Raw genomic sequence first — 19,051 nt, 5'->3', positions numbered from 1 at the left:
TCCAAGAAAGATATAGATAAAATTAGTTTCCTTACCTGTAATTTTGTCTTCTCTGAACAGGTATCCGCTGCTCTGTCAGGACCCACCCTATGTTGGTTGCTTTCAGCAACTCTTTTTGTATTCTGGCTTCATGGGGTTGGTCAATGTCATTCTCCTCAGAGGTTTTCTGGTTGGAGAGAGAGAGAATTGCAAATGTACTCTGCCTAGTACACATTTTGTCTTCAGAATGTACTCCAGCCAGATGATTCAGGGTTTAGTCTGCTTATTTTTCCTTGTGACTATGACTTTCGCAGCTTTGGCAGTAGGGCCTTGCGGAGAGATGTGCCTGCAGTTCCAAGGTTACACCACCAGAGGGTGCTGTAAAGCAGGCGTTCAAAACTTGGAAGAGAAAAACCCTGCAGTTTTCCAAGCCTAATAGAGCAAGGGATTCCCATTCAGAGAAGACAAATTTATGGGTAAGGAAACTAGTTTTTATCTACAGGTTATGCTCATCTACCCATATAAATTTCTGTGTGGAAAGTATTTTGCCACAAAGAACCTGCAAAAACGTCTTCCTCTCTTGGGGTTTTCTATAGTTCTCATCACCGAAATATTGAATATTTTGAGAGTTCAAGACTGAAATGTGTATACTGGACTTTAGGATTAAGAGGAAAGGTTATAAATTTACAGGATTACTTACTGATAGGAGTGTTTAGGTTGGGGGCTTTAACTCAGCTGACTAAAAGGCTCTTATTATATGCCTGGTATAAGAGGAAAGGAAAAACAGATGTTTTTATTCAAGAGACCACCATGCTTGTCCATTCTAGAAATGAGCCTTTGGGGAAAAACAATAACAATCAATATTTGAGAGACTGGCAGGGGCTGAAAGAACTAAATCTGCTGTACCATGCCTGAAAAATAAAAGCAGAACACACAGATATGCTACCTTTTTACAATATTCACTACTTCCTGGAAAAGAGCTTTCTCATCAGCAGCATAAGTGACTTCTAGTGCTGTAATTCCAGATCTTGTGAGCAAAGGGGCCTGGTCTCTGCTACCTAGAAAACAAGTGAAATAATCATTAATTATTAGGACAAACTCCACAACTCCAGTCTCTCTTATTCTTTAAAATAAAACATACAACTCAAATTCTTTGAGCAGAGAAAATCATTTCTGTCTCTACAAAGTACATTCATATCTGTCTTAATATTGATTAAAAATTACTAATACAATTAATCCTTCTCTGGATTGTTTTTGTTCTCAAAGGTGGGTTTTAGGCATAAGTTTTCCATTTTTTCCACTTTGCAAATTGTTCCATGAAGAAGAGAGAATTTTCTAGAAATTCCCAAAGATAAGCAAATTTGACCCAAGGAAAAATGTTAGCATTTTACATCCACAACAGTCAGGCTAAGAACTACACCTCTACCCCGATATAACGCAACCCGATATAACACGAATTCGGATATAATGCAGTAAAGCAGTGCTCCGGGGGGACGGGGCTGCGCACTCCGGTGGATCAAAGCAAGTTCGATATAACGCGGTTTCACCTATAACGCGGTAAGATTTTTTGGCTCCCGAGGACAGCGTTATATTGAGGTAGAGGTGTATATTTGAAGAAAAATGTTAAAGAACTGTACTGCATCTTATGTTTTATATTCTTTATGCAAAATATCTATTTTAATTAACTACATGACACTTGTTTAGACTGGTTCTTTGCAAAGTGCTTTGAATATGAAAAGCCCTATACAACATAGTACACTTTTTAAAACACCAAAAACCTCCCACTGACTCTAGGAAATAAAAAATAACCAATTAGAGAGGAAGTGGAATGAAGCAGATCAACAATGTGTCTTCAAAATTCCCTTACATAACAGATCATAACATCTCTGATTAAACCAATGAACTGGAGTTTTAAAAGAAGCTCGATAAAAGATGAATACAATAGACCACATTAGCTCAAAAAAATAATTCTGTGCATTTTCAGAATTAGTTAAAAATACAGGCTGTCACTTAAAATGCAATAATGTAAAATGATGTGCAGCTCAGTCTCAAGTCACTCCTCAAGGAGTTCGACAAGCTCTTCACTAAGAAAACAGTGAGAGCACTTTCCAATAAAAGGAAGAAAGATCATCACGACGTTTACATGAACTACCTTTTTTTAAATCACTAAATAAATTCTGCAGCTCCGTGTGTCTGATTTTTCAATATACTTCTAGTCTTATGCACAGAGAGTTTTCTTCATAATAGTTCAGAGCCGTCCCTAAGGAGCCATAACAGCCTCTCATGACAACTCTCACTCAGTACAATAATGGAGTTAATTAAAAATACTAACAAAGAAACAAACACCAGAATAAGTTACATTAAAAGTAATATTAGGGACTTCACCTAAACCCATAAAATTCCTGCAATATCTTAACAAAGAAGCAGGTGAAGGATGGAACTGTTGCCTTAAGACTAAAATTCCTTTTTATTGGTAGGTTTTAGGCTACGCCTTTATTGTTAGACAGTATTTTGTGGTTTAATATACAGCTATAATGCCACTTTTTTTTTTTTAATTCCCCAGAATACATCCTAAAAGAAACAGGACTTTTTTTAATAGTCTAAACCAGTGGTACTCAACCTTTAACAGCTGGAGAGCCACTTCACCATTAAATGGAGTTGCAGAGCACCTTAAAATCAAGTACCGACATTGTGATCTTTGTGTCATGATGTTTCCTCAATGTCTGATGATGATGCAGTGTCACATCATCATCATATATTGACACACCATGACACGACACATCATCCCCTCTCCCAGCAGCACTCTCTCTCTTCATCCCCTCCTGGCTGCTGGGAAGAAGGAGTGGCGGTCTCTCCCCATTCTGCCCCCCGGCTGCTGGGTGGGAGGTGATCTCTACTCTTACCTGTGGGGGGATCCCAGCAGCTCCTTTTCTTTCCCCCTTTGGGAGGGAGAACTTCAGCGACTCCCACACTGCTGGTCCATTTGCTCAGTGCTCCCCGCGCTGCCTGATAGAGTGGAGCGCCGATCAGATGCCTACATTGCGAGAGCCGCCTGTAGGGCCATGAAGAGCCACATCCGGCTCTAGAGCCACAGGTTGAGTATCACTGGTCTAAACAAAGCCAAAAAGGTACAATACAATAAGGGCCCCTGTTCAGATCCTAAAAGGATCAGATAAAACCACAAATATAACCTGTAAGTAAAATATTAAACATACTGTCTTGATTTAACATTTTCTATTTGTAGCTAGCCAGCAATTTCAGCAGGAGACTAAGGCAAATTTTCCTCTTTACACCTCTAGAACACTGCAGGAGCTTGCTCACAAGTACACAAACACAGGTCTACTGCATACATGTATCATATCTGTGGTTTACAACCCATGCGATGGTTCATAGGAAGATATAAGCAGGAAAACTCTACCTATGCTTAATATGGCCTTTCATCCAATACTCACAAGAGGAAATTAAATGCGTTAAAACAATACTATAGAACCATATTTGATCATTGCTTGCTAATGCTTCATTTTTACAAGATACAGATTTTGGTAAAGTACTCTAAGAAAAAAAAAATAAGAACCTTGGCTTGAGATTGTTCTGTCTTTATCAATCACTATAGCACCAGTGATTTCTCTTTTATCAGTATTTGGCAGTGCTGTGTCAGATGAGATGCAGAAGAATAAAGCACAGATAGGATCAAACTCAGGGTCTGGCTCCAAGTCTCGTCTGGTTCGAGCATGTAACTCCATACTAATGAGTGTAAGGTTTTGGACCTACATTAAAAAAAAACAAAACCCAATTACAAGTTTATATTTTGTGGCTCTCTTCAAACAATTAAATTTCACACAGTTTTGAAAGAAGCAGATTATTCATACAAATGAAATCACTATAAGCAAGGGTCCAATACATTTATATAAAACTACTTACACATCAGAGGTAAAAAAACAGCTGACTAAGCCTACATTTTTAGAATCTGTTTTTTAAAAAATATTAATTGTTTTGTGCAAGGTTACCAGTAGACAACTGTATTTTTAAGTAAACTAACTTGGAATAATTATTACATATTGAATGTTTGTTTTCTAATGGGTACTGTTCTCATAGTCTTTTAAGTCTTGATTAAACATTTCAAATAGCAATACCAAGAACATGAAAGTTACATAATCCATAATATTAAATTATAACACTTTTCACTTCCATATCATTTTCCATCAGAGAATCTCAAACTGCTTTACAAATCTTATTGAATTTAGCCTCAACATTTGTGTGCAACAAAGTTCCACCTCAGCTGGGGAAACAGGCATAGAGAGATTAAGTGACAGAGTCTTAAACAAAATACTCGGGGCCACAAGACCATCCTTCCATTTAGTTGGTCAATGGACATACAAAAACTTGGTAATTCTACACTATAACATGAATTTAGGGTTATTCCATGTATTTTTTGTATTTTCCATTTTCTCTGCAAAACGACATTTTCATTTTGAAAAAAGAAATGTGGGTAATTGTTAATAAATTCCTTGCTTATCCCATATAGTTGGAAATCTAGCTTTAAAAAAAGAAAACAAAGCTTAGAAGCTTTAAGGAAGAAAAAAAAAATCCTATTTTTTCTAGAATGCACAATAGTTAGCATCCAAAAGACTCACAGATTTCCCCCTCCTCGTTGAACAAGGCGTGCCCACTGGGGAAGAATATGAGAAGACACAGGTAGTACTCCTTTGTTTTATAACGGAAGGTCATTTCAAGTACAAAAGTCAGTTTGCTTGTTTGCAGATTAAGGGGATAAAAAACTGGGTATGGAAGAATCAGAGGACTTGAGTTGAAGTGACTCTAGCAGGTAGGCAAAGATCAGGACAAGGAAGCAGCAGAGTATTGGACACAAGAGGGACAAGGGAGTAGCAAAGGGTTGGAGGTGGCGGGAAGAGGGAAAACTCCAAACACAGTTCTTCCTCTCTTTTCTCAATGCCTTTGAAATTAATGTATCAGGTAATACTTCTTAGTACTTACACATAATGGTTACAGGCATGGCACTATATATAAATCTGGTCTAACCAGATACAGCTACAGTATCAGTCTATCAACAGATTCAGGAAAACAGTACATTTGGAATATTTTCTTCAAAACCAAAAACTTAATTTGTAAAAGTGAAAGCTAAAATTAAGCTGAAACTGACTGTGGTTCTACCAGTAATCGGGAGAGTGCACTATACTGCTCAGGGTTCCTGCTACTTCCTGAGTCCTACTTCTTGCCTCATCAGTCAACAAAGTGGAAGTACTGGGCTTTTTCAGTAAGAAAGTTAAACAATTTACTGAATCAAAATGGATTTGAGAGTTTTTTGATAATACTTTTTGTGCAGTATTAAGTATCTTGCCCTTCTGGTTATGATCCTTCTAAATTTGAAATAGAACAGTTCTGGCTTTCTGAGTAATAACAATTTAAATGTCAAGTTTAGACTAAATAGATAATTAAGAGTAATTTAGCATCCACCAAATGTATTTTATGAATTGTTTGAGAAGTTTCAAAAGATATTCCCATCAAAATAAGACTGCATGATCTGAAGGTGCAAATAACTGAATATTTGATTTTTTGTTCTTCTTTAGAGCTCAACATAGGAGTTAAAGAGAACAAAACCCAGAAGATTATAGGGAGTTTAGAAACTCTATTGGTGAAGATCTTGGTGACAGGACTGAACATTTTCCAAAAGTTTCCACAGAATTTATCAGAGTTTTTGGCAGATTTCTAGTGGCTCAGAATCATCAGAGAAGTTATACAGTAAAAGCTCTTTTATCCGGCACTTCACCAACCGGCAAGCTCTATAAACCGGCATTTCTGATCTGCATTGAAAGTCCGGTTTATAGTGCAGTTAGTGTGGGGCCAGTAGGGGGTTGGAGCATGGGAGGGGCTGCGGGGCGTGCTCTGGGAGGGAGTTTGGGTCCGGGAGGGGGCTTGTGGCAGGGGGTTGGGTGTGGGAGGGGTTCGGGGTGCCGGATGGGGCTCACGCTCACCTCTGGGGGCTCCTCGCAAGTGGCTCCCCGTCCCTGCTGTTGCTGGTGGAGGCGCGGCCAGGCAGCTCTGCAGGCACGCTGCCTCTGTCCTCTGTCCCTGAGGGCTGACTCCACGACTCCCAGCCCATTGGCTGGGAACTGAGGCCAATGGGAACTGCAGGGGTCGACGTCTGCAGATGGACGCAGAGTGCCTGCTTGCAGAGCTGCCTGGCCGCGCCTCCGTCAGGAACAGCAGGGACGGGGAACCGCCAGAGGTGAGCGCCCTCCCCATCCAGCACCCTAAGCCCCCTGCCAGGCCCCTGCCCCAAGCCCCCTCCCAGACCCAAACTCCCTCCCAGAGTGCGTGCCCTGCAGCCCCCCTGCACACCAGTGGCCTAACGTAACAAGTTTTTTGCAAGAATCATGGTAAAGGGGAGTTCTGAAGAGGGATTTGAAGGTAGATAAGGTAGTTTTGTAGATGTTTACAGGGGAATGCCTCCTAAGTGTGAGGGGCAGCATGAGAGAAAGCACAAAGGTGTTTGTTTGAAAATTTAATAAGTGGGTGATGGAAGCTGGCATCAGTGGGTTAATCAGAGGCAAGTGTCGACAGCTCAAGAGCAAATAGGATGCTAGGGAGGGTGTCGATGACTATGAAGGCCCATGAAAGTGAATACAAGCAGCTTATGTCTGATGCAATGGGGGGAGCAATGAAGGAATGCAAAGAGAGGGATGATATGGTCAAAGTGACAAGCTAGGAAAATGATCTTTGCATCAGAATTCTGAATGGATATGAGCAGAGCAAGTCTGCATTTGTCAAGGCCAGATAGTAGGATGTTGCAGTAATCAAGATGCAAGACAAGAGCCTGGATGAGAGTTTTACTTTGTGGATAGATAGGAAAGGTTATAACTTGGAGATATTATGCAGAAAGAACTGACAAGATTTAGACATAGCCAGGATGTAAGGACCTAGAGAGAAGTCTAAATTGAAGATTATGCCCAGGTTACAGGCCTGAGTGACAAGCAGGATGGTGGTGTGGTCCACAGAAATCAAGAAAAGAGCTAGTGGGAGGACTTGGCAGGGAAGATAAAGAGCCTTTGTTTTACCCATGTTGATCTTGAACTGATGGCTGCACATCCATGAGGAAATGAGAGACAGACCGAGATTTTAGTTTGGACAGGAGACAGATCTGGAGTAGAGAGGTAGATCTGTGAGCCATCAGCATACAGCCAGTAGTTGAAGTTGTGTTTAGATAAGAGATTACTATGAGATACTGTGGCAAGAGAGAAGAGAAGGGGACCAAAGACAGAGCCCAGTAGAACCCCCACCGAAAAGTCGGAGGGTGAATGAGGCGGCTACTCTGAAGGACACACTGAAGGAGTGATTACATTTCAGCCTAAGTGATCATTCAAAAGCATTTTGGCCCAAATTCACAGTAACACTTAAGCACTTTAACTTCATGAGGACTACTCATTTGCTTAAAGTACAGTAACTCCTCACTTAAAGTCGTCCTGGTTAACTTTGTTAGGTTGCTGATCAATTAGGAAACATGCTCGTTTAAAGTTGTGCAATGCTCCCTTCTAACATTGTTTGGCAGCCGCTGGCTTTGTCCACTGCTTGCAGGAAGAGCAGCCTGTTGCAGCTAGCTGGTGGGGGCTTGTAACCACGGTGGACCGGCAGCCCCCCGTCAGCTCCCCTAAGTTCCCTGTGCTGCAGCCGCCCAGCAGACTATCAATCGGCAGTTCAGCTGTCCCTCTCCCCACTGCCATGTGCTGTTCCTGCCCTCTGTCTTGGAGCTGCTCCCAGAGACTCCTGCTTGCTGTGCAGGGGGGGGAAGAAAGGGGGCTAATGTCAGGGTGTCCCCCTCCCCCCTGCTCCCCACTTACTCCTTCTCCCTATAGAGCAGGGAGGGGACACGGACAGAGAGAGACTTGTGTGAGAGGCTAAATTAACAACAATGTGTTAACCCTTGAGGGCTCAGCCAAGTGCTAGTTCATCATTTAGTAGCAAGGCATTCCCTGGGAAATATCCCTCCCTCTTCCACCCTCTAACTTCACCACCTCAACCAAGCTTCACAATCATCACAGCTGTGAACAGTATTAAATTGTTTGTTTAAAATGTATACTGTGTGTATATCTATATAATATATATTTTTTTGTCTGGTAAAAAAAATTTCTCTGGAACCTAACCGCCCCCCATTTACATTAATTCTTATGGGGAAATTGGATTCGCTTAACATTGTTTCGCTTAAAGTCGCATTTTTCAGGAACATAACTACAACATTAAGTGAGGAGTTATTGTATGAAGGGGTGATGGAACCGGGGATGGGGGTTAGGGGCAGGCAGCACCCCTGCAGTAGAAATATTGTGTAAGCTGATCCAAGTTTTTGGACCCACATGTCACACTCCTATACATTCTGGGAAGCAATGTTCCCTGTAAACTGCACGCACGCACAGGGGGCAGAAGCAAGAGCAGGACGTGGAAGGGCTAGAGTGACTGCTACAGGGCCTGGGATCAGGCTGGGAAGCAGGTAGGAACTGAGGTGATTGGGTCAGGGCTGAGAGCAGCTACCCACAGCAGCTGGTGAGAGACACATGAACAACTAGAACCCTGCACCACCCTGAGTCTTGAGTTGTTCCTCTCCACCCTGTCCATAAAAGTCTCCCCATGCACAGCATACACCCCACTCCTATGTCTCCACCTCCTGCCCCCATTCAAAGTAAGCTTCTGACACCTCTGTATGTATGTGCTTACATGTTATGCTGAATAGGAATCTTTACCCTTTCCTTCTCAGTAAGGGCAATACCAAAAATAAAAATTCAACAGAGAAGTGTGGCCTAGTGGTTAACAGAAAGGATTGAGAGTCAGGCTATGGATATTGTATTCCTGGTTCTGCAACTGCCATCCTTTGTAATCTTGGACTAGCCATAAAAGAGAGACAGTTAAAAAAAAAAAAGTCTGAATTTTTTTTCCTGTTGTCACAAGTAACACCTAAGATTACTGTGACTGATAGATTAAACTATTGCCTTTATTCTCTTTTGAGTTTGTTTACTTTGTACATTTGACAGCATTTTGTATATTTTCTGTTAGTCTTTCATAAAGCAATAGATAAGAGGAAAAACAATTTAAAAAACATTAAAAATACCCAAATTAGTGATGGTTTAGGGGGTTATGCAGTATCTAAAACTACTTTTAACTCGTTAGATTTCAAGTTAATAGAAGCCCTTTAAACATCTATAGTTTAGTTTCCTCTATAGGGAAATGGGAATAATACTTACTTTGCCAAAAAAGGTGTTGTGAGACTTTATTCAATACTGTTAAAAGGAAAGAACTTTGAGAGCCTCAGACAGAAGTTACTATAGAAGCTTTATTAAAATTTAGAAATACCAAACCCTGATTAACAAGGATAGAATTCAACAATATTTCTCCCTTCAAACTCCTCCTTTCTTAAATAAAATTATAAAGCATGAATAAAGTTATGAATCTTTGGTGTTGCAGCAAGTTACCTCATGTAAAGCCTTTGCTTCCTGCAGGTTTTGCACACTGACTTTAAAACCGTAAGAGTTGTTTAAAGATGGTCCTTCAATCTGAGAAGTTTCTTTCTTTGGGGCATTGAGAGCAGCAAACTGATTCTATTGAAAGAAATATATGCAGCAAAAAGATGAAAATCTATAGATTAATATATTTATGTTTCATTCTTTAGGTTACTGTTTTCCTATTTAGCAACCTAAAGTTAAAAGCTCCTCTACAACAATTATAAGGAAACTTTCACTTAGCCCTTGTCTACACGACGAGTTAGGGTACGTCTACACAGCAAAAAAAACAAAACCAAACCAAACCCCAGAGCAGCAAGTCTCAGAGCCTGAGTCAACTGACTTGGGCTTGTACCACAGGGATAAAGATAACTGTAGATGTTTGGGCTCGGGCTGGAGCCCAGGTAATAAGACCCCAGCAGGGTCTCAGTACCAGGGTTCCAGACTGAGCCCAAATGTCTAAATGGCTATTTTTAGCCTCGTAGTGCACACCCAGCCAGTTGACCTGAGCTCTGAGACTCGCTGATAGTTATTATTTTTATTTTGCTGTGGAGACGTACCCTTAGTGTGTAACAAGCCAGGATGTGAATCTACAGTGCAACATCTTGCCACGCACTAACTCACCATGTAGACAAGACCTTATCCTACCTTCTTGTGTCTGTTTCCAATAGGAAACCAAAGCAACTGTTGTATCAACTTCCCTTGTTGGTCTAATTTTAATGAAATCTCATAGTGTAACAGAATTTTAAAAAAGGGGCAAGTGCCTCTTCAATTTTAACTTTCAGAAGGTTTCAAAGCCACGAAAAAGTACATTATAAAGGGGATTTTGGTCAACATGTGGTACTTATAAACTGAGCAATGAAGTAGTCACTTTTACATTGATCAAACCTGTATAATAGATTCATCTAGAAGCACCTATTTACATACTGTATAATTCCATCTCTTGGTTGTGTGTTTGTTTATATATACATGCACTTATTCTCACTATTGTATATTGACACTAAAATTTTAACATTGAAACAACAAATGAAAGTTTGTAATGATCAATTTTTTACAAAAAAATCATAACAATATATAGAAAGAGAGACATTTTAGGATTTGATGTGATCAAATAACATGTTTATCACTTTGCTCTCATTATTCCTTTTGTATTTGTATCCTTATAATTCCTATTTAGTTACCATGATTACTCTGTCTAGTGTGTATGTTTATTACACATGCACACACACAGATAACCATAATTTCCCAGATTACAACAGCAAAAACAAAGCAAAAGCCCATGAAAAATAGACAATTTATCACAGACTCTACAAATTCTAAAAATTGAAAAGGTCAAAATATAAGTACAAGTGAGATAAAGGTACTTGTTCATCTTGACACATGGACTATTTTTGCTTCTGAACTTGAAAGCGCACTTAAATGTAATTTAATAAATATGAATCTTTGTTTCCAATTCTTATTTACCTTCACTTGTGTTGTTAAAAGTACTCTTCGAAGAGTGTCAGAGTTACTTCCTCTTCTATGATTCAATTTCTGCATCTTTGGTTCTGTAAAAACATAGAACAAATGCAAATGTCATTTAGTTTCCCCCAAACATTCTCAGAAAACTGAACTACCTACCAGGAAACAGAAAATTCTTCTATCTAATATAATGTGCACAAATTGATCACCTCCAGTCCAAAGAACAGCTTTGATAGGCTAGTGTGTTTTACAGACTATATTGCACTGTATAATAAGACAAAAACACATGGTTATCATGGACAGTCTTAAAATTTAAGATATTTAATATTTATATTCTAATTTCAAAGTAAGTATGTGTTTGAAACATACCAGCGACTTAAGCAAAAAAGACTTAATGACTCAAAAATACTCTACATTTAATTTCAATTATGTTGTTCATGTTTTAACCATCACTTTAGAATTCATATTCTAGCCACAGTACCACAGTTTTTAAGGTGTTCTGACACGCAAATCTTAATTCATAATTGAATAATTACTTTCACTGGATAAACGCTTGTGAAATATATCCCTTTCAAAAATAAAAACATGTTTAACTTGCCCTTCCTGTAGAGAGATGGTTATTTTTCAATTATTTCAAAGTATATTAATCTCTTTTCCTATTATTTGCAGGAAATGTTTTTGTACCTTTTCTTGTTGTACCTGGCTTAATTAATAAATTTACCTGTTGATAAAGGAGTAAAATCAAGTGCTTCAGCTATTCTTTCTTGACATTTTCTCTGTACAATGGGTGTGCTATGTAGGCAAACTGATTCGGAATTTCCAGCATCTTCTCTGACCAGAAGTGGAGATGTGCTGAAGGATGCCCGACCTTCATCTTTGACATGTTTCTGTACATTCTCACTGTGTGCTGTGCCATTTTCTTCCACAGGAGACGAAATTATGTTCTGACTCTGCCAGTCTGCATCTTCTAAACTAGATGGTTTGGAATCTGGGGATGCTGCTTGTTGCCAAGGAGGAAGCACTGGTGAATCTGGTGAACTATAATTGACATAATAATCATCATCCTCTTCTTCTTTATCAAGTTCTATTGCTGAAGGAGCAAGCAGCAATGTCCTGCTTTCAGGTGGAGTTTTACTGGGTTCTATGGTATTTGTAGAAATCTGTACAGTATTAATATATTTATCACAAGTTTCCTTGGTCTGTGTTGGTGTAGGATCTGCCTGTGAAACAGGAGCATCTTTTGTAGGCACAATAGGTATGCTGTCTTGCAGGCTAGGTAAACTGAAATTCTTAGCTGCTTTTATCACTTCAGTAGGCTGATCTATAGGCAATGCTATGGACCTGAAATTCTCTGCTGCTTTCTCAGTGTCAACAGGCTGATCCTTAGGCAACTTCTTGATATGCTCATACTCTTCTTTGGCATGAAGCCACGTCTGAACCTGTTGGCGACTCGGTGCGCATTTACACGGCATGATGACTATTTTTTTATCTTTGCTAGTTTTATGGCTATTAATTTCTCCTTTGCCAGCAATGGAATGACAATTACGTGGCGGTGAACCTGGTCTAGGACTTTGTGTCATGGCTGAAAATGCAGTCTTCCAGAGGCGTAGTCCTTCCAATGAGAAATCTCCCTCAAACTCATGCAGATCATTTGGAAGTCTAGTTTCTACTGTGAGAAGCCGTCCTCCAATCTCCCTGTAAAGAGAATATTTTAAACTATTATTCTGCCCTAAACTGGAAATCTACTGAGAGTAACTCCTTTCTTTCTTTCTAGTGGAGGGATGGGAGTTTCTGAATCACTCTTGTGCCCCAAGGATCTCTTCCAAATGTTACCTGCTTTACCTTTTATCTTCCACACAACGTATCCTATAACAATCATCAACTTTTCAAAAGAGGAGTGACGTAGTTCCATCCAGACTCTATCAAACACTCTCCTGAATCAGCAAGAGAAATCACTAAAGGAAATCACTTTTCCCTCAGAGATAGAGCATGCCACCTCCACACAGCTCTCAACTCCTATTAGTTCAAGAATGTGAGAACAAACCGGAGTCTCTAACATCATGGAGAGTAGTTCAGTACAGTATTTTAAACTACTGGAAAGGCCATTTTTCACACTAAAACAAAATTAAATTTTAACTGTCGGTAATAATATATTTGCCAAGACAGTAGCTTGATGTTTTGAGGTAGAAAATATTAAAACATGATGTAGTTCCAGAAAGGAAGCAGAAATCCCATTTGGTTAAAGAATCACAGGTGAAGGACCACTAAGCTTTCTGATCCTGATGTAAAATGCCAATGAATTTCTGGAAGAAGCAGCTGTTAGTACATTTAGTACAGAATTAGTAAAGGTAACACATGTACAGCTTCAGCATTGTGAGGAAGCATCCCTTAGTACACTGTGAACATATGACCAGTTTCACTACTTACATACATCATAGCATGGTCAACAATTGTCATCGATTAAAGGTATGGGGTATCTATGCACTTGTCAGAATTACAGGCAGTCCTCAAGATTAAAACCAGGAAGAGTCCTAATAGCTGTAATCTCTAGAGCAGGAATGGACAACAGGTGGACTGCGGGCCAAATATGGACCACCAGACGCTTCTGAATTGACTACAAACTCTTTTTATTTACTTACTATCATTATTGCTATTGTGGTGTGTAAAATGTTTCTCTGGAGTCTGGACCTTGACTATACCTTGACCAAGAAATTTGGACCTTACAAAAAATAATGGACTATCCCTGCTCTATAGCAAGTCACATGGGCAGATGTCTTCCTTCACCAAAGGAGAAGATAGCAGCTCATTCTTCCTTTGATCAGCAAAATTGGGACAGCAAAATTGGCATGTGGCATTAAAGTGGATAACGGTAAGGAAAGGACAATTATTTTATTTAACTACAGAGTTAAAACAAAAGCCTTATCACTTCAAATCTTTTACATCGGAGAGTGAAAAATTCCTATATATAGTTAAAATTAGCTTTAGGAATACATGTAGTTAGATTTAACATAATTACAAATATACATATAAATAGAAATGCCTTGTAATAAAAGTGTACAGACAAATTACCTTGGCTTTTCTGGTGCATCAGACGGATTGCTGCAAAATGGTTCTTGGTAAATTGTTTCTGCAAGGTCATGATCTAGCAAAGTTGCCATGATTTCTTCACGACTTGGTGGGGACATGAGAGGTTTAAGAATGTGAGCAGTACGAGGCGTAAAACTTCCATTCTTTGACTGTGAGGGAGAACTGGTTGATCTTGGTGAACTATCTGGAGTTGGAGTTAATCCTTCATTGTTTCTTGAAACATACAACTCTAAATCCTCAGAAGCTGCATCCACGAGCTCACCATCCGGAGAAGACAATACGGAAGTAAAAGAGGTATTAATTGAACCAAGTGGCTGACATGGTTCAAAAGTGGTTTCTTTTCTAGTGCAGCTTTGAATGAAGTCTGAACAGCTTGACTGTGGAAGGCTAAGAAATACCTCTTTATTTACTGGATTTCTATTCAACTTGAATTTCTCATTTACATAGTCCCCTGCCTGTTGCGTACAGAAAATATCTACCGATGAGCTAGTTCGAGATGCTGAAGGATGAACATTGTTTCTCCACTGACCATGGCGATGGTTCTCATTGTTATCCATAGAGGTTTTCTGAAAAAGTTCAGGACTTAGAGCACCAGATGTTATCCATGTACTTGGGTCTGAAGAGCGATGTTTTTCTTCCTCAGATTTTTGGCTATTATGACTGAAAAGTTCATTTTCTGCTGTTTGTCCAGGAAAAAGATCCTGAACTGCATCACTCAAAAACTTCTGTGGCAGACTTTGATCTGCTGGGACAAACTGACTTGCAGAGTACAAACTACAAAATCCAGTCTGCCCTATGGTATTAATATCAAAATTGTAATTATGGTCTGGTGACAGGCTGTCTTCAAGTGAGTAACAGCTTTCAAAGCCTGGGTCTGAAAAAAAAATGGGGCTGTCATCAGATATAAAATGGTCAATCTGATTAGTGTTATACTGGTTTGAAGAATCCACTTTTAAAGGTTTGGGAGCTTTTTCTTTAGGTTTTGTATTTCTGGGAGTGCGAGACTTTCTTGATGATGTGACTGACTGTGATCTTTTAATTGCTTTATGCTGTTCAGGAGAGCAAGAAATACTTTTGTTTATCTGAGGGGAAACTGATAATGGCTCTTGCAAAATACCTGCATGTTGTGCTTTTTGCTGTCTCTTTTGTAGTAACTCTTTTAGAACAGCTAATCCAGACTGTCCTTCACTGAATGCTGATGGGGTCATTACAGTCCTGTTTTCACACTGGGAGATAGTTTTTGTTTGCGAGATGGTTTCTGACAAAGACCGATGTTTTATTCTTTCAGGTTTAAAATGAGACATATCAAAAATAAATCCTCTCTGTTTTTGCTCCCATTTTAGCTGTTTCACTGGATTCCTTAAAGAAGTTACAAAACAGTTCTTAGGCAACTGAAGAGATCCATGGCTTTCCTCAGATGATTTAAGTATAGAAGAAAAAGGATCAGCATGTTTTGATGCTTCTGGTAAGCACACAATCTGCTGTTGATTATTGTCTTTACAATGCAAAAAATTAGTGGTATGCAACTGATCTGTCTTCATTGTATCTAGAAAGCTATGAGTTTCATTTAATTTTCCAGCTGATGACAAGTATCTATTCTGTGAATTTATAATCTCTTCTGTCTTTGTAGATGTTTTATCTTTAGAGATACATACATTCTGTGTTACCTGAGATGAGTGGTTAGATGGGTCAAATATATTATTTTGAATCAAACTAGATTCCTTCATTCGAAACACAGCATTTTGACTCTTAGACCTTTGGGAGTTAATTTTTATTTCCCTTCCAGGTATCATAGGAGCAGAAATGACAGATGAATGAAGATTTTCTCTTGGAGTAGACAAACCTTGTAAATCCACAGGCTTATCAGTTTCCAGCAATGGATGAAAACAGCCAGATGAATTTCCTTGTACATCAGCTGTTGAGGGGAGCTGTGTTGATGGTAGATGTCCTGTTGAATAGCCAGTCAGAGGAACATCTTTCTGAGTAAGAAGTGGTTGTGAGCTGCCAAAGTTGTGAGTAATTTCAGGCAGATCTTGATGTTTCAGCACAAATTTAACTTCTGCAGCAGAACAAGTATTTCCTTTTTCATCTTTAACTGTCATACGCTTTCTTGACATTTTTTCAGCTATTTTTTGTCTCTGTTTTGTCCTAGGTTTCTTCTTTCCATCATTTGCTGTTTTATTAGTCTGATTAATCTTGTTCCTTTTCTTAGTAGCTACAGTAGCAAATTTCTTTTTACATTTCTTAACCTGAGTTTTTGCTCGACTATTTTTTCCTACAATGGAATTAACAGTCTTGCTGATGTACATGTTAGGACTCTTAATAAGTAAAGCTTCTTTGTCTAGTCCATTCATAATTTCTTCTGCTTTTGGATCAGTGGGAGACCAGCAGCGAGGGGGAGATGCATTTACTGGGCTTATGCTTCTCTCAGAGAGAAAACCTAATTTAGACATAACGTCACTATAATGATAGTCACAGTCTTCAGCTTCAGCATTATAAGATGGTGAAGGGGGAGAAAGGATTGCATGAGTTCTTTTTCTGAAAGATAAAGTTCTTTTAATATTTTTACTACTTGCTTTTTGTGGTTTTCCAACTTTTTTCTTAGCTGACTTATGTTTTGCTTTCCTCCTGTGACTTTTCTTTGGTGTTAATGGATAAATAGGATATTTGGTTGCAGGGGAGTCAGGAACGTTTGGCCAAAAGTCCTTTAAAGGTGCAAGCTTTTTATATAGGTTCATCTTTTCTTCTGTAAGTATCACTTGTTCCTCACTAGAGTCTATTTTTCCTATTTTAACAAGCATATTTTTTCTGCCTCTAAATCTATTAATGATAATGTATTTGATAATAACAGGTGGCAGTTTTTTAGAGAGTTTTCTACGTTTTCGAGATTTCTGAGACCCATCCAAACTTTCAACACTTTCTATGGGCTGAGGTAGGCTAATTTTTGAGTTGTGCATGACAAAACTTGATTCACTGTCTTCAGTCTCATAATTTACTTTTCGTTTAGTTCGGAGTGTATATTTATTCCCACATAATCCAAATGACTGCTCTGTTTCCAGGGATCCATCTCTAAATTGGCAGTCAATACAATTAGCATTATTTGTAGGCATTTTGTTTTCAAAAGCACCATGAGGAACTTGAACTAAATCGCTAGGTAATGCACTGTCCTTGTCAGGAATGTTACTGCAAGCATCATCTCGTGGATAGCAGCTTTCCTTCATGGATGCAATATCACTGACACCTGCAGGCTCCTGATGATTGCCAAGACCCAGTTTCTTTTTATTCAGCTTTAACCTGGATTGTCTGTTGCCCTGCTGTAATTTATACGTCACAGGAGCTAATTTTTGTGGTCGGCTGAGACAGTTAGAAAGAACCACACTGGGAAAAAACATATAATGTGCTGCTTGTTGACTGAGGCTTGGTTTTTCTGTCTTATGCTCCTGAAATTCTTCATACCTAATTTTAAGTTTATTAAGGCTACCTTCTTCGTCAGTGCTACTTTCAACAGAATGCCCCGCAGTTCGATTCCCTCCTGAGCAAGACACCAAATCACAACTTTCTGTTACCGTTGAAGGGAAAAAGCTACTTGTGCTGCTGGATTTTTCATTTGCTTCAGAGGGTATTTTATTTTTGGAGAGGCTTAACTCTGAAAAACTGAATGAGTTTTTACTCAACACACTATCACTAATGTGGCAGCTCATATGCATAAAAGAGGCATCGTCCTTTTCTACCTTTCTGATGCTGGTGTACTTCCTACTTGGTATCTGTCTGCTCACCGATGAAATATCTTCTTCATAGTCAAAAATATTATTTTCACATGAAGAAACTGGAAGAATATCCTTATTACTTTCCTTGTGAGAGTTTTCAGAATGGGCGCTATTGCTGAATGATGTTGGACATTTTGCAGCGTAAGTGCTTTCTTTTGTGAGAGAATGGACTGAAAGATCAGGTCTTGCTTCAGTGTTTGGTTGTGAAAGCTCTTCTACTAAATCTTCATTATTCAAAACATGGGAAGAAAGGGCACTTGTGTGTTTACACTGAAAAGTAATCTTAGCAGAAGATGGGGGTTCTAGCGTAGTAGCGTCTTTGTGAAACATCGAGGTCTTTACAGACATTTTACTTGTTGCAATTATGGAGGAGTGAGTTCGAGAACTTTCATTATTCAAAGGATTGTCTGGAATGGAAGAAAAGCAATTATTTTTACTTTTTCCCCCCTATTTCAAAATATTCCCCCACTTTAAGATATTAACCGTTTAAAGATACCTCTATGAAAGGAACTCCCATAAAAAATCCAAATCATATTTTATTTGTGGGCAAGATTGTTATGACAATGATTATGGCTACGTTTTAGGCTCGGGTATTTTTAGTAAAAGTAGTGGACAGGTCACGGACAGTAAACAAAAATTCACGGCCTGTGATCTGTTAATGACTTGTACTATAAACCCTGACTAAATCTTGGGTGCTTTGGGGCAGAGAGCAGCCCAGGGGCACTGCGAGTGCTCGGAGTGGAGGTGGGGGTTTGGAGTTTGGCGGGGCTGGTAGGCTCCTAGGTGTAGGGGCAGCCAGGGGGCTCCGTGTGCTACCCCCACCCCGAGCGCTGGCTCCACAGCTCCCACTTGCTGGGAGTCACGGCCAATGAGAACTGCAGAGGCAGTGCCTGCAGATGGAGGCAGCATGCAGAGCCACTTGGCCAGGCCTACACATAGGAGCCAAGGGACATGTTGCCACTTCCAGGGAGCCCCCCGAGGTAAGCACTGCCCAGAGCCCTCACCCCTCCTGCACCCCAACCCCCTGCCTCAGCTCTCTCCCCCGAGGTGAAAGTAGAAATAGGAACTTACCGGTACGGGGCTGGGTTGGGGCTGGCTCTGGCCCCTGGAAGGGGCGGGCCCTCGGGCGGAAGGGGCAGGGATGGGGGGGGGGTCCAGAGCCAGCCCCGGCCCGCCCTGTACCGGTAAGTGCCCTCCCCTCCCCCGCCGGGGTAGCAGCGGCAGCCGGGGGCTCCGGCAGCAGTTTAAAGGGCC

The 19,051-nt window shown here is 39.9% G+C and overlaps 1 protein-coding gene across 1 annotated transcript in view; it reads right to left on the bottom strand.

Annotated features, from left to right (window-relative positions):
• Positions 1-19,051, bottom strand: part of REV3L (REV3 like, DNA directed polymerase zeta catalytic subunit) — a 91,933-nt gene that overhangs the window by 58,957 nt on the left and 13,925 nt on the right. Inside the window, exons 9-14 of the mRNA XM_029912159.1 lie at positions 14,013-18,204; positions 11,665-12,638; positions 10,947-11,029; positions 9,456-9,581; positions 3,554-3,746; positions 926-1,037 (exon numbers count right to left, since the gene is read on the bottom strand). Coding sequence (XP_029768019.1) covers positions 926-1,037; positions 3,554-3,746; positions 9,456-9,581; positions 10,947-11,029; positions 11,665-12,638; positions 14,013-18,204 — 5,680 coding nt within the window. The remainder of the gene's footprint in view (positions 1-925; positions 1,038-3,553; positions 3,747-9,455; positions 9,582-10,946; positions 11,030-11,664; positions 12,639-14,012; positions 18,205-19,051) is intronic.

The sequence above is a fragment of the Terrapene carolina genome, unplaced genomic scaffold (genome assembly GCF_002925995.2).
Source record: "Terrapene carolina triunguis isolate 2854851 unplaced genomic scaffold, T_m_triunguis-2.0 Scaffold42, whole genome shotgun sequence".
NCBI lineage: Eukaryota > Metazoa > Chordata > Testudines > Emydidae > Terrapene > Terrapene triunguis.
Note: the sequence above shows the minus strand (reverse complement) of the source record. Positions and strands in the feature narration are given on the sequence as shown.